At 42.4% G+C, this 20354-nt stretch overlaps 1 protein-coding gene across 8 annotated transcripts in view; it reads left to right on the forward strand.

Annotated features, from left to right (window-relative positions):
* Positions 1-8535, forward strand: part of rnf220a (ring finger protein 220a) — a 157194-nt gene extending 148659 nt beyond the window's left edge. For 4 of the 8 annotated variants that reach the window (XM_072364645.1, XM_072364644.1, XM_072364642.1 and 1 more), the window contains exons 13-15: positions 2755-2949; positions 3367-3441; positions 6774-8535. In XM_072364645.1, the coding sequence (XP_072220746.1) occupies positions 2755-2949; positions 3367-3441; positions 6774-6845 (342 nt within the window). In that variant the 3' untranslated portion in view covers positions 6846-8535. The remainder of the gene's footprint in view (positions 1-2754; positions 2950-3366; positions 3442-6773) is intronic. The other 4 variants (XM_072364648.1, XM_072364646.1, XM_072364647.1 and 1 more) reach the window with 1 other exon arrangement.
* Positions 8536-20354: the final 11819 nt, after the last annotated feature.

Below are 20354 nucleotides of genomic sequence, written 5' to 3' on the forward strand. Positions count from 1 at the left end.
ATATTCTGCTGTCGTTTTGGGAAGAGCTGCAGGTTTAACCTGACTTTCACAGTCAGTGTAAATTCTGTCCACTAACTGACACAATTCCCTCTACTCTGCCTTTTTGCCCACTTTTGTTTTGCTCTTCAGGCGCAAATCCAGCAGTGTTATTGTCCCACTGCTGTACTGTATGCTGGATGCTGGTGCTGCATAAGTGTGTGTATTGGAGCTATGAGAATCTCATTGGCTCCCTTTGTGAAAGCTCCATCTGTGTTCGCTGGTGCTGGTTGTGTGATGGTGGTTGTAGCTCTTTGCATGGCTTTGCTAGTTGACTGGATTGTCTGCCGGCATGAATGGTCCTCGAGACAAACTTTTTACCTGCTGTTGACCAAAGCTGCTCCAGTGCTGGTTCGGGGCGGTATTGGTGCCAGTTCTAAGTTGGTTCTATAAAGAACTAGCAATGAGCCACATGTGCTCATGTTCCTCCACTGCCGCTTCGACTTCACAGCCATGTTGAAGCTCAGCTTTTTTATGGTTTCCTATTGGGTCTCTTGAGTTTTAAACGCCGTGGTCACAACAGTTTAGTTAGTCTGATTGGTCTCTACAACCTAAGCACCACTTTTTGCTCTGGCCTTGCAGAGTTGTTGCTACTGTAGCACCAGTTTTAACCAGTCTAACCAGCACTGGAACTGCTTGGGTCGAAAAACCCTCGAACATACCATTTGATTTAAAGCAAGCGCTTCAGATACTGCTCAACCACAGATATTCAAATGATTTGATCTATTCTCATGACTTTGCAGTACATGATGAGGATTGAGCATAAAATAGCAGCAGTTGAAGTGAACAGACTCTCCTGTGCTTCGCAGCTCGTTTTGATTGATCAGCTCACAGATCGATAAGATAAGCGACATCTCGTTCTCTGACAGTATCAGACAGACCGAGGGACATTCATGCTCTTCAGATGTTCAGTTGTACTTAAATCCCATCAGCGTTTGTGTTCCCCACTTTTATATACAGCACCCATCCTGTCATCCTTCAAGCTTGTGGACAGTGCAGCGTCGGCATCCTGGGTTTGTGCTGCGTGTGTGTGTTTGTGTGTGTGTGTGTGTAAAGCAGGTAATTACCAACGCCTGTGCTTCCTAAAGGTCGCTGGGTGCCCGGGGTGACACGGAGGGCAAGGCACAGCGATCGATCACTCACTGCCCAGCGGACACATGGCTCTTCTCCGCTCATCCGTCACTGTCCCTTATCTCTCACGCACACACCGAGGCATACAGAGCAACACAATATGTGTACACACTCGGACGTCTTCCATCTAATCTGTCTCCGTCTGTCTTTGAGTTGTCTCTGTGCCCCCTTCCTGTCACTTGGTCTGATCTAAAAGTCATCAGATTACTCTCGCTTGTTGGTAAGAGGGGACACATTTTGAAGTAGGCGGCGATTTGCACTGCAGCCTCCAAGTATACGCAGAACACTTGTAGCAGCGTTGCGACTTGTGACAAGGACACAGTGAGAAACGGCACTCCTCTCAAGTTCAAACAGATTTCCTTTTTATGCTCCTTTCTTGTGTCTCGTTGATGCTCGGGGTTTTCAGTAGGTACCTACCACCATCTACTGGTCATTTAAGGAAGTGTAATTCTATGCTGACGTTAAGATTTCTGTAAGTTGTGAAGTCAATATTGACAGCTAGTTTTTTGGGGGTTTTTTTCCCCGTCATCTCTTCGTTCTTTTTTCAGACCTCGATTAACCGGGGTTACAAGAACAAGATGTTCAACTGTTCAAAAGTCTCGATCCGCCACTTGTTTCTTTATATATTCCCTGAAAAACCAGAAAAAGATGCAGCGAGACATAAATAGAAGTGAAGTTTATAAGACAAATACTGAAACTGTACAATTCTGAGAAGCTTAGTAAGCCAATATTTGGTACATTCCAAAGCTCTTCTTTGGATGTCGGCTGCCTTTTGTTCTGTTCTCTGTCAGATGATCCCACACTGCTTCAGTAATGTTGAGTTCCAGACTCTGGGGAGGATTCATCCCTCCATAAGACCTGTTGCCACTGATTTTCAGTTCACTTCTTGTGTCATTTGACATAGCTCAGCCTTTTCTCCCTGTTTCCCAGATATTCCAAGTTTTTAAGCCAATATCTCTTTGGGAATCATCAGATGCAACTAACCTGATGACTTTCTGTGACAGGCTGGTAGAAACAAAGCGCCTAAAGATACAATTTAAAACTGGTTCTCGAAGTCGTCTGTCACGTCAAGACACATCCCTGGTTCACCCCTTGAGTCAGGTGCTTTTTTTTAATGCCTGAAAGAATCATAGGTCTTTGCTAAAAGGTAAAAAAAAACTAAAACAATTCCGCTGCCAATGTTCAGGTTAAAAAACTGGACTGAAAATGAGGGAATAAAGCATTGATGTCCGAAGCTCTCTGAAAGACCTTCAGAAAAACCTGTAGAAGCATTGTTTGGGAATCAGGTGATCAGAAGGTGTGCTGACCGCTTATCAAGCTCCCCTTAATGCAGTCGTCCTTTGACAGCGTCGGACACAGTTTGCGTGAATCACACATAATTTTGGAACCAGTCACACATTTTATCGTGCTTAGCGTCGTACCTCAGTGTGCAGCAGTCACCTCGGCATCTGTTAGTGTTGGTATGTGTGTGTGTGTGTCGTGTTTGTCGCACTTTGGTGTTTGTGTGTGTGCGATCAGTACGGCTCTGTGATTAGCTGCCACCTTTCGTTCCCCCCTCTCCTCCCCCACCCCCCCCTCCTTCCGCAGAGAAAGCCTGCTATCCGAACAGGCGCAGAGATCAAGAGCATAGGGGCGTGGCCAGGGTCCCGGCCACTGGCCAATGAGGTCGGAGAGAGGCACCCTAAGTCCCTCCCCCTCGGCCTGTACTGCCTGTACAGGGGCCTTGTGATTGGTGGCTACAGCAGCAGCATAAAGAGGCTCCTCCCACAGCCCCTACGGAGGGTAAGGCACTCCCTCCTTCCCTCCTCCACTCGTCTTCCTCCCTTTAACCCCACCATTCCCCCGTCATCTCTTCGTTCTTTTTCACGAGGAAAAGAAATTGGCACTCCTTCACGGCTTGACCCCGCATTCTCCCCCTGTGCCCGCCTTGTTCCATCTCTGGTCGTTGCTTGCCCGGTGTCTTGCCAGTCTGTGTGTGGTTGTGTGGCCTGCAGGATGCTGGTTCTGTGGCTCCCTATTGTGCTGCCTTGCTCAGTGGTTTCATGGCTGATGGCTGTGTCCTGCCATAGATTGTGGTCTGATGTTGTGGATTTGACAGGGAATGTACAGTGCTGAAACTCTGTTAATAACCGGCATGTGTGTGTCCTGTGAATTTGGTGTAATTGAACTTCTTTTCTTGTGTTCTTTTTTTCGTTTTAGGATTCCTACACGATGCCGCTCACCTCCATTCAGTGCTGGCACGTCCATTGTGAAGAGTGCTGGCTCAGGACTCTGGTATGCTCAAACTGGATCACACGCACACACACACACTCTCGCTAACTCCTCTTTTCTGCAGGGCAACTCCTCATGATATGCAGTTATTGCAGCCTCATTTCATAGTTGGTGAGTTTCTCTCTGTACTCGTGCCCCGTGGGGAGAGACTAAAATGGAATATTCCCCAAATGACCTGTTCTCTCACTGCACACACAGTTCAGGCAGTGGAAACACTTACAGTCTCAGTAGAGGAAAAGCGTTGATGGAATAGTCCCCAATAGGCTCCTTAAAATGTTGGAATAAAGTGGTCAACGCTAATCTCCAATGTTTTCTGCAAAGTGCCGCAGGTCTACACACACACACACCTCTGTGATTTTGTTGGTTATTAGTTAGTCTAATATATTCAGTAGAGTGTAATTAGCTGGTGCTAATGTGGTAAATGGAGCGTAGAAATAAACCATGCTCCCTTCTGCTGGGAGGATAAACAGTCTACTCATTGGCTCTCTCTCTGATTTCTCTGCTATTATCTTATCTCCCCGACTCGCAGTTTTCTTGTTTAACTTTGCTTGTCTCCCAATTCCCTCAAGCCCCCTCTCACTACCTGGGATATTAGTTGCCAGTTTTTACCCACCAGGAAAGGAAATCACAGATAGTTGTAAGGGTATATGTGAGCATATAATTACAGAAACGATGTCCAAACACGGGGAGAAAATGTTATGCGTACACACTCAGATTGAAGTAGTCTTTAAGCACAAATCAGAAACTGCTGTCGGGTTTCATCCCTCTTTCCGTGTTTTTTCAGCCCCTATTATTTACAGGTTACGGCCCTGAGGTAAACAATGTAGAAAAATGCACCAAAGCAAAGACATTCCCAATTTCTTCAGCATCTAGCATTATTATTTTTTATCTACTTTAGCTCTTCCTCGCATGGATGTTGGGATGCAGCCTAGTTTTGTCCAGAGTTACCAACATTTTTCACGATCAAACTGTTTTTGAAGCACCTCCGAAATGTAAATCAGACATTTTTTCTTAGACTGGTTTAAAACAAATTAAAGGGGACGATCACGTCATCCCACAAGACAAGAGTGTAGAAAGCCCCCAATAACAACAACACGGCAGCTCTGAACTAACAGTGCAATAGCACGCGTTTGTTCATTCATTTATCTTAAAGTATTGGTGAAATAAAGACAGATTGTGCCTTATTTAGAGGCTGTATTGTCTATGCCCCATTCACTCCCATTATATGGATATACGTGGCTCTCGGTTGATCTAAATAGCGTTGGTGTGTAGATGAACGTATTTTATAAGACAACTTGTCTACACCAGAAATAATAGCCATTACCTGAAGGGAAAAAAATGAAATACTGCAGTGGACATCTACACGAGTCAAATGGAAAGAGCTCTAAAGGAATTACCTTAAATCTCTACGAATATCTGGGATATGATATCATATCAAGGGAAACAGCAGTTTTTGTCAGCCAGCTCATTCCGGAAGCAGCTGGAAATGCTTGCTTGTCATATGTGATTTGGTAAAGTTGTTACCATTGCTCTTAATGAGCATCGTCCTTTTCTTTGGGAAATCAAAAAAGCATTGTAAATCCAAGTAAAATAAGGCACACGGCTGTAAGGAGCTCGGCCCTTATTCAGCTTTAAGTGGGCATGTATTAATGGTAATGATTGTGTGGAACATGTATTTAATCCAAGATCAATACTGATTCATGAAGGACTTAATTTGAGTACAAACAAAACAGCAGTCGGTGCATATTTTATGAATTACTTGCACTGTGATTCATCATTAAAGAGAAGGTGTTCCTGTTTCCTCTGTGTGTGTGTGTGTGTGTGTGTGTGTGTGTGTGTGTGTGTGTGTGCGCTGCCATCACTGATCTAATGTATGGGGCATTAAACTTATAGCCTGGAGACAGCTATAAAAGCAGCAGGTTGATGAAAGTAAATGCGCCCCCCCCCCCCCCGCCCCTTACTGCTGTAATGAGCGAGGCAGCTGGAGTACAGCGTGACAGACACACACCCACTCACGCTTACCGTCCTCACCAAACAAGACTACTGAAAATTTGACGAGCAAGCGGACAAACGAGGTTAATGTGCCTTCATTTTACTGAGTGAAAAACTACGTGGTTGACAAAACATGCTTCCTGAAAGGTAAAGCACCTAAAGTGTGTTGCATTTTGGTATTCGTGCTAATGTTTGGGTTATAACCCATAGCCCCACATCCTAACTGTCATAAAACTGTTTCTAGCTATACTTTAAATACTGCCTCTTAATGCAGCCAAATCCCCAGTAAAGCTGCTCACGCTCACAGATTTCATTCTCACCAGTCCACAAGGGGTCCAGCAGGTCCAACACATGCAGCCAAAATATGTGGAACTGTGCGGACCGACCAATGCGTATCAGTCTCCATTCATACAGACAACATACCAAACGCACAAGAGAGGGAAAAACAAGGTGGATGCATGGTTTGAGGACAGACTCTGCAGGAGAATCGCCTTCATCCACACCTCTCCAATGTACGGTACACTGATTACGTGCCCGTGCATGGGAGGCGTTGGTGCAGCTGACCCAAAGGGCACTTTGTATCGGACAGCATTCGCTTCAGAGTCCCAATCACTTCACACACAGGGATACAGAAACACTGAATTCTCTATTAGCTATGAGAACATATGATATGAAATAAGCAGTTGGGGTAATATCCACTCCTTATTGAGTCCAGATGTTTCTAATCTATTTACAAATTTTCTGACATTTATATTTGTTCTATAACCAGCACACGGTGAAAATGAACAGAAGGAATGCGCCTGCAGCCAGCTGTTCCAGCATTGAAGTAACAGGCTGCTGGTGGGGCTGAACACTCAGGGGTGGAGGACAGTGGTCCAGACCACCCAGTCAGGATCTTGTAACACTGTTGGCCCTGTGTTGCATATTATCGCCTGCTGCTTTACTGCAGATGGCACGCTATCAAAGCATTGCAGAGGAAGAGGAAGAAGAAGAGGGCTGAAGGGAAGAGATGGTGTAGAGTTAGTGAGAGTTACCGCAGATGTTGGTAAATGTGTCAAGCATTGGTGAGCTTTAATAGAATTATTACCTAGGAGCCTCCTGCGTCACCTTATCCGTTCGCCACCACAGAAGGGGGGGATTTTAGGTCTGCTACTAAGGATTTTTCTGTTCTCAAGTAACTTACAAGTCATGTTTCCGTAAAATGTCTATTTAGTGAAAACGCTGTAAAACTGGTCACTTGTGATGATGTCATCCCTCTCATTTTACGAGGGATTCAGCTACTACTGACAAACCGACAATTTTCCAAGAAGCCGAGCTAACCATTCGCTTTCTGTTCATCACAGGGGAACAAGAAGCTGTGCCCGCAGTGCAACACCATCACCTCGCCTGGAGACCTGAGGCGTGTCTACTTGTAAAGAGCACAACCCCCTGCCTCCTCATCTTTCCAGCCCGTTCATCTTCTCCCGTCGATCGCCATTTGTTGTTTTGGTTGTTTTTTTTTTGTTTTTTTCTCTCTCTGGTGGACTGGCTCAGTAGAACCGAACCCTGCACGAGCGTTCAGAGACGAGACAGCTGTGTTTGTGACTTCTTTGTGGAGGGCAAAAGTGGTTTCAACGAATGACTGAGCAGCACTCATTGACTCTGGCTGACGGCCTTGTCGTTCACTTAGAAAACACAAGAAGAAGAAAAATACAGAGACCTGCAATCTCTGATGGGTAACACCATTGTTTCCACTGAAGGACTTAAAGCCAATGGAGACCCTGAAAACCCAGCCAAGCCCCGCTGACACCCGACAGCTTCCTGCTGCTGATGGACCTAAAAGGAATGTTCTTGCTCTAGAATTGAAAAACTTGTCTTAGCCCGGCTTCTTCCTGATCCCTTCAGTGGTGCTGGACAGCAGGCGCCACCATGACTTGATAAAAAGCTTCTTTGCTTTTTTTTTGGTTTTGTTTGTATTGTTTTTTTTCTGTTGCTTGTTTCAGAAAGAAAGAACTATTTAAAAAGAAAAAAAAAAGGCGTGTGGGGGGGGACAGTTCACTAAAATTAAGCTTTCAGCCAAACTGAGAATAACCTCAACCTTTGGAAAAGGAGCTCAACATTCGCTCTTCCACTTCTTCTCTTTCCCCAAACCCCGCCCTTTCTTCTTCTTCTTCTTCTTCGTCCCTTCTTTTGTGGTGTTCTAGTGAAGTAAACCAAATTTTTCTCCCCCCTCCAAGATGCAGTGCAAGCACATGTAATATAGTTCTATGTATGTTTACAATGTTGAGTGTAAATGACATGGAGTTCACACACGTGTACACACACACACACACACACACATTGCCATCAAAGGACACACTGAAATATATAATATCAAAGTCCTTTTTTGGGAGGAGTTTGGAAATAATGTTCCAGGGGAAAAAAATGGCTGGAATAAATAGCCTTCTGTATTTTTGAAGAAAAAAAAAAGTCATTTGAAGATCTGCTGAAGTTTTATTTGAATGTACAGGAATAAAAAATAAAAAAAAAGTATAAACTACTCAAGACTAGACGGTCAAGATTTAGGTGGTGTCATTTTTCTGCAGACTGCCCTGAAAAACTAGATCTGAACATGAAGCACACACGCTGTGTTAGTTTTATCGGATGGAGAGCTACCCATCGGCCCAAGACTTCCTCGAATGGTTGAAACATTGTCAAGCTGAGACTCTTCTTTTAACCCCCATTCCTACTTCCTGTCAGCTGGGGTAACAACATGCTCAGATCATAGTCTAGACACTATATTTTTTTTCTTTTGTTATTTTTTACCCTTACATGTCTCAAAATAATTTTTCTTTTCTATTCTCATTCTGCTATGCTGCAAAAAAAAAAATTTAAAAAAAGGTCCAAAGGGCAGGTTCTTTCTAAGCTAACAGATGAGTGAAGGCTCTGAAAAACAAAACGGGACACCCAAGGCTGAACTGGCAATCTCCAGAACCCGCAGCATTTCCCCCTCTACAGCAGCATCAGCAGCATCAGCAGCCAAGGTGGTGGTGTGCTTTGTGTTTGTAAAACTATGTAATCTGTGATGTCTGTATTGTTGTAAGAAATACTGAAAAAAAATAAGAAAAATAAAACTTCTCAAAATACTATGGGTGGTCCTCTTCACGCAACCTGGGTGGGAAAATAAGACCCAGTGAAGGAGAATGGTTCACGGCCACTGAAAGGTGACAAAGATGGCTTTAATGCAAGGGCATTTCTCGTGTGCTTTTAAATAGACTTCACGCGTCATCACGGTGTTTGTCGTCTTCACTCACTCGGAGGTACTGATTTTTTTTTTCTTCCTGAAGCTGGACATCAGCCATCCCTGCAGTTAAATATAAAATGATGAAATGCTCTCCCTCGATCCTCAGAAAAATCTGGAATCCGTCTCAGTAACACGACGGCTAATTCTGGGGCAAAGAAAGCGAGAGTGAGTCACCTCTTAATAAACTAAGTCATCTGCGATGAACCTTTATTTTACCTTTTGGTTTTAGTTCATTCTGTAGTTACACTTCTTGGTAGGTCAAATACTGGGCTTCAAAATAGGATGTGATGGTGCTGCATTCACTTGATTCCCACGAACGTTCTGATTGGAACCTGCCCAAGAGATTTGTGTCAGACCTAATTTGTGTCTTTGTATATTCTTGGAAATGGTACGTGTCTTTCCCGTTTGTAAACTACAATTGACATGAATTAAATAATTGTAAATATCAATTACTCCCTATTGCTTCTCTTGTTTCACTCCCTCTTTTGCCAGTGTATATGTGCCAGTAAAGCACTCACCCCTCCCTCTGGGATTAGAGTTTGAGCGTTCATGTGTAAATCATCTTGTTTTTGGTCCACTTTCAGGCTTTATGTATATATGTGTACGTATATATATATATATGACAGATTTATGGGTTATCCACAGAGTCTGCGATTTCCAACCTTTCTTTCTCTCATGCCCCCCCCACAGCTCTGACCACCCATCATGTAAAAAATGTGTTCTCAACCCTGTTTGAAAATCAACTTGTTTAACTGTTGAGTGCAGAAAAACAAACATTGTTACCATTGATTATATTTATTTGTATATTTCCTGACTGATTTAACTGAAAGATTATTTGTTTAGCCATAAAAAGTTTCAGGGCTCTCAAGTTTTGAAAGAAGGCAAGAGTGAGAATCCCACCCCCCCATTCCAAATTCTATATATATCTTAATTTATTAATGGCAAGTTTGGTCATTTTCACCACTTTTATCTTTTAAATTATTTATTTTATAGTCGTAGCTAAATAGTGAATTTGGTTAGCTTTCAGTTACATTTAACTATTTTTGAACGTACCATGTACTTATAACTGTCTGCCATTTATCCATTATTTGAAATACTTTGCAACATTTTACTTGATTCTTGATATAGGTATTATATTAGTGTTTAGTCACTTATTTTAGTTACAAATGTATTCATTATCCTTTAATTTATCCACGTTTTTCATGTGCTTTTCAAGTTTTCTGGCCATTTTCATTATTTTTTTAATCACCTTAACCGACACCCAAAGTTTTAAAAAAAGGGAATATGCATGTTTGAGTATTTTTATACAGATGGGACTCCTTTAATCCAGTAGTCTCAAACTCTGGCTCGTGCAAGTTTTTCCTACACCATTTTTATTCATACATCACTACATATATATATATATAGAGAGAGAGAGTTTCCTTTAACGGTGAAATTCACCAGGTAATGAGGAGCTAGAACGTGAACATTATCCATGGCGACCATTTTTAAAGTGGAAGTTATCGCGCCACAATGTACTTTTGAAAAGACGCTACATTACTTTTGCGTCGAGGCTGTTCCAACACTAAAAGGGCTCAAGTCTAAACCGGAAGTCTTTATTGTTTTTTTTTATTAACCTTTATTTATACAGGTAAAATCTCATTGAGACCCAGGGTCTCATTTGCAAGAGAGACCTGTTTTAGGTAGGCAGCAGCAAAACACAAAGTTACAGATTAACTGAACGTACAAGAGACAAAACAAAACAGGAACATATGATAATTAGCAATAATAAAATTAAAGAAAAAAGGAACTAGTTAAGTACAGTACATGTGCAGACCCCCTTGACTGTCTCACCAGCCTTCCTATAAGTAATTTGAAGTCCTCTAATGAAATAAAACTGGACAGCTTCAGCTTCTGTTGGAGCCTGTTCCATGTTATAGGCGCAGCATAGGAGAACGCCTTTTTGCCAAGTTCAGTACGGACTGAGGGGATGGCAAATGTGATGAAATCCAGGGACCGGAGGCTATGATCAGACTGTTTCCGTGTCAAGTATGTGGACAAATAGGAGGGGAGTAGTCCAATGATGGATTTGTAGATAAACAGATACCAGTGGGTGGTTCTGCACATGGAAAGTGAAGACCAGTCAGTGAGAGAGTACAAAGTGCAGTGATGTGTAAGGGGTTTACAACCAGTTATGAATCTCAAAGATCCGTGATATGCAGCATCCAGTAGATGTAGGGAGTGAGCAGAGGCATTCATATAAACAACATCACCATAATCCAGGAGTGGCAAGAAAGTGGCTGCAACAATACGTTTTCTTGCATTAAAAGAAAAACAGGCTCTGTTTCTGAAGAAAAACACCAGTTTTGATTTAAGTTTCTTCAGTAATTGGTCAATATGGCATTTAAAAGAAAGGCTATCGTCCAATGTTATGCCAAGGTATTTATAAGTGGCCACAGACTCAATATGGGTACCCTGAGCAGACATAATACAGGGTAAAACAGCAGGCACCTTCTTTTTATTTGAAAAGAACATAGACTTAGTTTTACCTGCATTTAGAACTAGCCTGAGATGAGACAATTGTGCCTGAATGGTGTCAAAAGCAGATTGCAGTTCTTTGAACACCTGGGCGACAGAAGATGCGCAACAATAGATGACGGTATCATCAGCATAAAGATGTACAGATGCATTTATGTTTTGGCCTACCCCATTCACATAAATAATAAAAAGAGTGGGTCCTAAGACGGAACCTTGCGGCACACCATTTAAAGTGTTTAGGAACCCGGAGCTAAGACCATCGGACTGCACACACTGCTTGTGGCCGGAAAGGTAGTTGGAGAACCAGCCAACAGCATGGTCTGACATTCCAATGGTAGACAGTCGCTGACATAAAATACTCTGATCGACTGTATCAAATGCCTTCAAATTGAAAGATCGATAAAAGGGCAGTGCAGTATTTCTTGGCATCCATGGCTTCCACAATATCATTTATCACCTTAATTGCAGCAGTTGCTGTACTATGCCGCTTCCTAAAACCTGACTGAAAGGGAGATAAAATATTGTTCAGGCTCAGGTAGTCCTTGACCTGGTCATTCACCAGCCTTTCAAGAACTTTAGCTAAAATCGAGAGCTTGGAGATGGGTCTATAATTATTCAATAAAGTGGGGTCACTAATAAAGTGGTGAGAAACTCATTTTAAACGTCTGTGTTGTGCTGGCATTACACTTATGAACAGATTTTAGAGCAAAGCTCATGGTTAAAAACGCAGCTAAGGATGCGAAAGATACTTTGTGTTACTCAGTTGTACACAAGACAACTAAACTACCACTTGCTGCTTCTACAAGCCCTGAGGAACACCTGGGTACTAGCACAGCAACCACGGGTACAGAGCATATAAAGACGTACGGCTGTAATCTTCTTATGGCGGTTAGCTGTGCTGCTCGATTTGGTTTTCGGGATGCGATTCAGACTGGAACACATATGACCGGGACCTGTGGTTCTCAAAGTTTTTTCTTGTGTGTGTAGCTTCATAGCTAGCAAATGGAGCCGTCGCCGATCGTCTTCCCCAACCGCTCGACAAACCTCCAGATACTGACCCCTTAGATGAGAATATACAGTAAATTTGTTGTCCTCAGGAGGACGCTTCCTCCAAGCTTTTGAAGACTCCCTCATTCTGAAACAATTACAAACTGTTTGCAACTAAGAAATGTGAAAAAGCTAATGTAGAGAGCTCCAATATTAAGAGTGAAATGATGCCCGCTTTACTTTTTCTAAGCCATTAATTTAAGCTCGCTATTTAAAAATAAGTTTTCCATGATACCATGTCTACTATTTATCTGTTGCATAAAGTTATTTAACCTCCCCAGTTCTGTTGCCGGTGGAAGTACTGCAGGTTCTGTTAAGTATAACTGAAAAAACATCGCTTCTGACAAGAAAATGGCTGCCTAACAACTAACCATAAAACCATATCTTGAGTTTACTGCCGAAACTGGATGCTTTTGTTATGTTTTCCTTCCTCTCACAGACTGTACCAGTTCTTCCCGACACGTACATTCATCTGTAGCTCAGTGTCATGAGAATAGTCGTGAAACTCGTCTTGTGAGATTGCGCACTGATATTCCTAACGCAGACCATGGAAAAAAGGGCATATTTCAAATAAAAGTGTTATTATTAATCTAATTTTTCAAATTGTTATCAATTTGAATTTGAAAGTCGCTTTTGGTTGTTTTATTTATTTAACCTGGCTCTACTATCATCTGCTTGCCAGGTCAGACAGACACTACAGTACCATCTAGTGGTAAAAAGTGGTACTACAGCCCCCACAGTAGCTTTATATATGATATAATCTTTGTGATAAACACCTGTATATGGTGTGTGTTTTCACATTTGTATCGATCCATTGGCTTATTGTGTAACTCAGTCCACGCCTTAGAACATGTTTGCTCTCCCACCAGTGTTCAGGCGGAGGGGCAGAAACTATCGCCGTGTGATAGATGCTGCCAAACGACAAGCCTGTTTTCCATAATGTGAAGTAGCCCCATGTATATGTGTTAGATCAATGTCAGAGTGAGTCATTACGCCAAGTGTTGTCAGATGCTAGTAAAGTTTTATTGCAAGGGAGGAAGCCACAGCAGGAGATGAGTCTTGCTGGAAGCCGAACTGTGTTGAGATCAGTTTTGGATGGCGTGGCGGCATGCTGGTTACGCCGCTTCCAGAACCACAATGTCTGCCCCAGACGGCATTCCTGTCGGAGTGCATCCGTCCCATGCAGAACAAAGCTACTCTTCAGAAACTGAACGCCGGGATCCTGTCACACGCTCTTGCAGCATATGCTCAAATGTTAAACCACGTAAAAAGTCACCTTTCGACAACAAATAGTCAGCATACAAGTTAATTTAGACTATTTAAGGCCAGTGATGGAAGATCCTGACGGGAAGGGTGCAGCAGCAGCAGAGATTGAGGTGTCCTGACCTTTAGTTTGCTGTAAACTTCATGAGTTGACACAAGCAAACAGCCTAACTATGAATCTCCACAACAAGCCATCTTTTAGCAGGTATAAGCAGTATGGAACAGGTAAATTGGTACGTGAATGAAACAAACAGAGGGCAGCATTGCCACCTAGAGGTCTTTAACACACAGTCAGAGTTCTCTCCATAAAGCGCCGCATAGTCCTGCGATCAGGCGGCTGTCAGCAGATCAACAGATGGCGTCCGCATGCTTGGATAAAACCTGTGCCTGTGTGTTGGCTCGCACAGTCGAGTTAATCGTACAGAAACCACCCCTGAAAAACATCAGAACTCATTTAGGAGCTGCCTGTAACATTAATTAGCAAGAATTACTGCAGTATAATCTCTCTCGCAACCGGTCGGTGCTCAGATCTGCGTCCAAGCCTTAAACAAAAGCAGCGTTCGCCTGTTCTCCACCAGACCAAGGTGAGGCCTTATTAGACCCAGCCCGGAGCCCCGCCCTGTAAGCGCTCATGTAAGTGCTGTCAGATGCTAATAAAGTTGTGAATGAGAGGCAGTCACAGCAGGAGTCGAGCTTTGTAGAATATTCCTGACATGAGTGTTGCAATGTACAGACTGTGCCAGTCTCTCCACTGCATATATAGAGTTAATCATTTTGGTGGTGAAACTGTGATTCATCTTTAAGTCTGCATTCTGGTATTTAAAAAAAAAAAGGAGGAAATTACAATTAGTACAGACTATCTGGTTTGAGTCTATAAGAAAAAGATTGTTGGCTGGTTGCTCCTTGTATGAAACTGACACTGTGGCTGTGACAATCTTTAAATAATGACACATGAAATCACAATGTAAAGTCATTTTCATCATTTAGACAGACATGATAGATCAGTCCCGTGGAAAACATACGTGCAACCCCGACATCACACATATTAAGATCCATACAATCAGAATCAGGGATTCCACCTGCCTTTTGTCTCTTGAAATTTATTTAAAATGTCATCCCTCTTTGAGAAGATTCTTCACAAGTGACAAGTTATCTCAAATGTTTGTATCCGTATCATAGACATTTTTACATCGCATCAAAGACTTGATTTTTGGCTTAAATATGATAAAGGATTCCCCCAGTTGGATGCAGTGTTTTGGGGGTTTTCTAATGTCAATATGATACAGTATAAGCTTCTTCCTGAGATGAGTGACTCTGAGGCCGTTTTGAAGAATAAGTCACGTAAAAAGTAAGAAGGCATTCTTTCAGTTTTAAGGCATTTCATATTGGGACATTACCAGGTCTTAGAATGGGATGAAAACTATCTTAATCCCTATCCCTGTCACACACATGTTAACACAAACAAAGCCAAAATCCAGAAGTCGTGGGTGATAAACTAAGTAGACCAAACTTAGGGTCCAGCAGCTTGTAGAACCACCTTTAGCGACAGTAACTTAACTGTTTCGTGGATGTATTCGACCATAAACTGTAGCACTGGCAGAGTAGTGGCAGGCACTAATGGATCTGGTGCAATGTGATGTGAGCAAACAAAAAAAAACTCCTGCCTGTTTAGTGTGTATTTGTTACAGTTTACTCTGAGTTGATGGCACTCTCTCAGAAATGACTTTTGGGGGTCACACAGTGTGTGTCCTAATGAGGACGTACACTGTGTGGCGTGGTCATTAATGGTATTTTAAAAACAAACACCCCACACAGATGAATCGATATGACACCTAATAGTACCCTCCCCGTCCCTTTGTCCACCCACCACACAAACACATACAAATACACACACACACACACATTTTGACACCAGGTGTTTATTGATTTGATGACTAAACTTAAAAGAGAATAGTATTGGCCACTTCAACAACACATATTGTATGTGTGTGTGTGAGTGTGTGTGTGTGTGTGTGTGTGTGTGTGTGTGTGTGTGTGTAACTCCAGGCTGGGTGCCTGAGGTACCAGGAAATCTATCCAAGAGGCGCCTGCAAAACGATGCAGGAAATTGAACCAGATGACAGAAGAACCCCCTTAAGGCTGGTTAAGAGTCATTAGGACCATTTACCTCACCAGCTAGCACCACACAAAACTGCTTGTTGAGTTCTCATGGTGCGCTTTTTTAAAAAAATATTTTATTTTTTATTTTTTAAACTCTTTTGGTCCTTTCCTTACAATATCCTCAAATTCTGGAATCAAATCACAAAATTATCCTCTGATTGCAAAAGTGGGAAGATCCAGTTTGCTGTTTGCAATTCGACAGTTTCTATGTCTCATGAACATAATACAGTTAATAAAACCATTCTCACCCAGGTGGAGAGGCAGTGATACAGTTTTACAATCAAGAAAACTTTGAATAAACTCTGTATTTAAGTGCAGTTTTGAGTTGCTCCTTGAGTTTTTGGGGAGCTTATTTGCCTAACACTTCCCTTTTTTTCACTCTGTTGCTTTAATGTAAATAGTTTGTTGAAGATATAACAATTAAAGTGACAAAATACAATACGAGTTTACTTCAAATTTAGTGATTTTAGTAGTATTGTTACCTCATTTAAGAACCGAATCGGAATATTCCAACCACCCCTGCAGTACACATGTGGGAGCACCAGGGGGCAGTGTGGTATGTGCTGAGGACTTGTCAGTCCAGGTTGTTTTATCTATGATATCAGCTCACAGGCACAAAAAAGCTCTTTGCTCTGAAACTGAAATGGATCTATTCAGTGATGTCATGCTTCTTGATATTCATTGTGTATCATCATGGGTAGAAATTCTTTCACAGACTGAACTAAAGTGTCTCTAATACAGTGGTTTCTTATTGCGCTCCCAGCTTTGGAAGCTCTTCTCTTGCAGTGCCTTTCTTTTTCCACAGGGTGGCAGTGTTTGACAGCAAACATACTCCCAGTTTTAGTAGTCCCTTAACGTTTGTAAGATTCTGTTAATGTTTATTTTACGCAGGCTTTGAGAAGCATGTACCGCATCACTAAAAGCTTTGACTCCATAGAAATGATTTAAGTTCAGTTATGTTTTTATTTTTTTTCAGACAAGTTGAAGTACATTACCCAGTATCTGACAATGTAAACACACTGTTTGACTTACACAGATACAGACATGACACTAATTAACATATTTGTTCATTAACATTATCTGAAAGCATGAAGGAATTGATATAAAAACTGTGGTTGGCCTTGGTGCCGTATGGAAATGCCAGGATTCAATATGACAACCAAACCGGAGCTCGTTGAAAGAAAAGATGAGGAGCGAGGTCATCTCATCTGTTTCATCTCCTCCTTTAGTAACCCCCTCACCACTCCTCCTTTCATCTTGGTCAACTACCCCAGGGCAGAACACTGGCCCTCTGTGTGTGTGTGTGTGAGTGTGTGTGTGTGTGTGTCGGGCCAAAGATGGTGGGTGGGGGGGGGGGGGGGGGGGGGGGGTTGAGGGTCTTGCCAGAGGATCCCCATACTTGAAAGGAGGAGATGACAACATGAGATAATGACCTAGTAGGGTGGGTGTGTGTGTGTGTGTGTGTGCTGTAAAGCTGCTTTCCTTCCCAAACCGACTCAGAGAAGCTGATGATATCCTACCTGCTCATCTTTACGTCCTCACGTGCAACACATACTGCGCTTTTCACTCAAACCAACTTCGTGTGTGTTATTTGTGGCCGACCGTGTCACTTAAAGGAACACCAGAGGTTCTTATAATTGGTTTCCGCTCTCCTAAAGAACACAAATATGCATGAAAAGTTTGTCTGTACGTGAGTGATATTAAGTATACATTTTTCATCTGAAAAAACTGGCCCAAAACAATCAAATTCCACCAAATTCAATCATTTTCTTAAATTTCGGACAGGCATCGAGGACAGACTTTTTCTTTGCTTCTGGTTAGGCAACAGCTAAAATGACGACAAATTTAGTTTTTTTGGGGGGGGGGTGGGGGGTGGGGTTCTCCATATTCATCATCCATAACCTTGTGAAGACACGGCTGCAGGTGTGAAATGACACAGCTGCCGCATCACTCAGAGTACACACATTTGATCTGGTATATGCAAAGCCAAAAGTGACATCCTGCTCTTGTTTAAAAAGAAACAAGCTCTGCATGACATGTATTCATCGTTGATCACGAGCTGGTTAATCCCACCTGCCTGTTGTTGAGAAGACAAGTGTTGACATATTAGGTGGGGCGACAGGAAAGAACACATCACTCCGTGTTGGTCAGTTTGATTCCACGCTTATCTTGGCTGACATTCAGGACCGGTGAATATCTTGTGATATAACCTCAATCAGACCTTTTCTAGGCTTTTGCCTTTATGTCACAACAGTAATAAGATGGAAAAAACACATCATTCAAAGCTCCAAATGCTTACCAGACTTGAAGCCACACTTTAATGTTAATGTAACCGTAGACCGTTAAAAACGTAGTGTAAACTGCTGTCAGTTTTAAGTTGACTGGAGATAATTCATCATCACATGTGTTGGGTGACTGCAGCCTTGTTTGCAGGCGCGACTAATCTTCCCAAAGCCTGACTGTAAGGTAATGATAGCTTTTGTTTGCATGGTGCGCTTTCTGTAATCAACAAAGAGCTCAAGTAAAGATCAACAAAAGGTGACAGACAACATACAACATGCACCTCGGCTCACAGTGAACGGCAGGTTAAAGCTGCAGGTGGAAATTCCACCTTGTTAATAAAGACAGGCCTGGAATGTGGTCGGGACCGTTGAGGCTGAACGTGGGAAAAGTCAGAGGCTTCGCAATTAAGAGATCAAAGAAAGGCCACGGAAAACGTGATTTTACATGCTACTGAAGAAATTGTGCTTTTACAAGATGCGCCACACACTGAGTTTGAAAATACATAAACTAAAGGGACTCGTCCAGCATGCACCTTGCCTCTCGACCAACAGCAGCTGGAATGTCACCAATTTTAAATAGTTACTTCAGGCACTTTGTTACTGGTAGCCTGTAGCAAAGACACATAAATAATGTTGTATCGACATAAAGATCAGTTTAACAGACATGAAATGGGGTTTTTGCTCCAATGTACGTGATTCCCAAAGAGCTTTTAGTTGAAAATTTGGAATATTTCAGCTTATTAAGCAGTGTGTCTTTAAGACTTTTTTTTTAAGGAACTGGATAAATAGAGGAGAGAAGAAATCCAGCAAAGACCTGACAGGACCAACAGGACCTGAAAAGATGCATCTGGACCTTCAGATGTGGTCTCTTTTCACCAACACACTGCATTTCCTCTCATGCTTGCCCGTTTCAATAAATCGCTGCACCTCTTGCCATCATCACCTGTTTTCCAGGCAGCAAATAAAGAAATGAAGGTGGCTCAAGACTTTCGCACACTACTGCGCGCAAATCTTTAGAGATGCAAAAGCTTCTTGTGAACAAATCAAAATAACAGCCAAGTCTCCACACAAATGCGACAAAGATGCCTGCAAAGACAACAAATGAGTAGCTACTATTGATGCTCGCATTAACGCGGCGGAGGAAAAGAACTGTGCCAACAGACTATCAAGAAGAGGAAGATGGCGCAAACCCTAACCTCAAACGATGCAAAAACACGTGGAAACTTTCCATTTTAGTTCTTGTCCTTGCATTTCATGCATGTCACTGACGGAGCTTTACAACATCTCTTGGATTACTGTTGTAAACGACTGAAACGGTTTCTTTCAACAGTCAGATCTGAGGCCTGACATCCATCCCTCTGAAAGAACGAGGTTGTAAATTTTGCTTCAGGATATCTGTTGGAGTTCAGTTGGTGTTTTTATTTTTTCCTGCTCTCCTCTGGAGCCCCCCCCCCTCCCAACTCCTCTGGAGATGATCCTTCAGTAATCAGAATATAACACTTGTAACTGCCAGAGGCTAATCCACATCCTAATCCCATATCTTAGAGGTCAGTTTGTCAAAGGGGAAGTGTCCAGTTTGGCTGTTATTGTTGTCAAGATTTTTACAAGCAAATGGGTAAACTCAGTGCTCATACTCAGGCAAACAGTGAAACAATGCTCGGTTAGTGGAGGCTTATTAAGACACAGACACGGATTGCAGCCCTGGTGTTTTAGCACCTTTACCTGAATGTGTGCACAGAGCCCATCGGTTGTATTACTGTAAGAGGGACTTAAGTAATTCTCATATTGGATGGGCAGCACTTTAAAGAAGAAGTTCTTCTACTCATCGTAGGAAGGTCAGAGGTTGTGGTCACCCGACATGGTGAATATCAGTGTCTCACAAAGAGGGGAGCCGCGGACGTCTTTGGGTGAGATTAAAGTGGGGTTGAAATTTGAAACTCCTCAGTCTTTAAGCAGGAAATATGAAAAAGGGCAACTGTGAACTCGAAAGAGGATAAAAAATATTCTTAGGACATTTCTTTTTACCTTCAGGGTTACGTTCAGTCCGTAACACAGTAAGGTCTTTGTGTCACTTCCTGGTTGTTCTTAGGCAATAACAGTATAACCCAAATTGTCCAGTTTTTGTCCCTAAAAAGCCATTCAATTTTCACTTGAGGTTTGTCTTTCGTGATCATGTGTTATTCTAATGTCACACAGTTAAAGTGATTAAAAGCGCGTTTGTGCCGGCTGACTGACGTTTTCGCCCTGTGAAGCAGAATAAACTGAGGAGAGCTGAAAGGTATTTTGTACGTGCTCATCGACGAAGTGTGCAGAGTGAAAGTAATATCTTTCTTTTGTAAAGAGGAACCATCTTGGGAATTTTGTCTAGTAAAAATTTGCATGAGAGATGTGCA

This window comes from Leuresthes tenuis, unplaced genomic scaffold (genome assembly GCF_036924035.1).
Source record: "Leuresthes tenuis unplaced genomic scaffold, fLeuTen1.0.hap1 SCAF_14, whole genome shotgun sequence".
Lineage (NCBI taxonomy): Eukaryota > Metazoa > Chordata > Actinopteri > Atheriniformes > Atherinopsidae > Leuresthes > Leuresthes tenuis.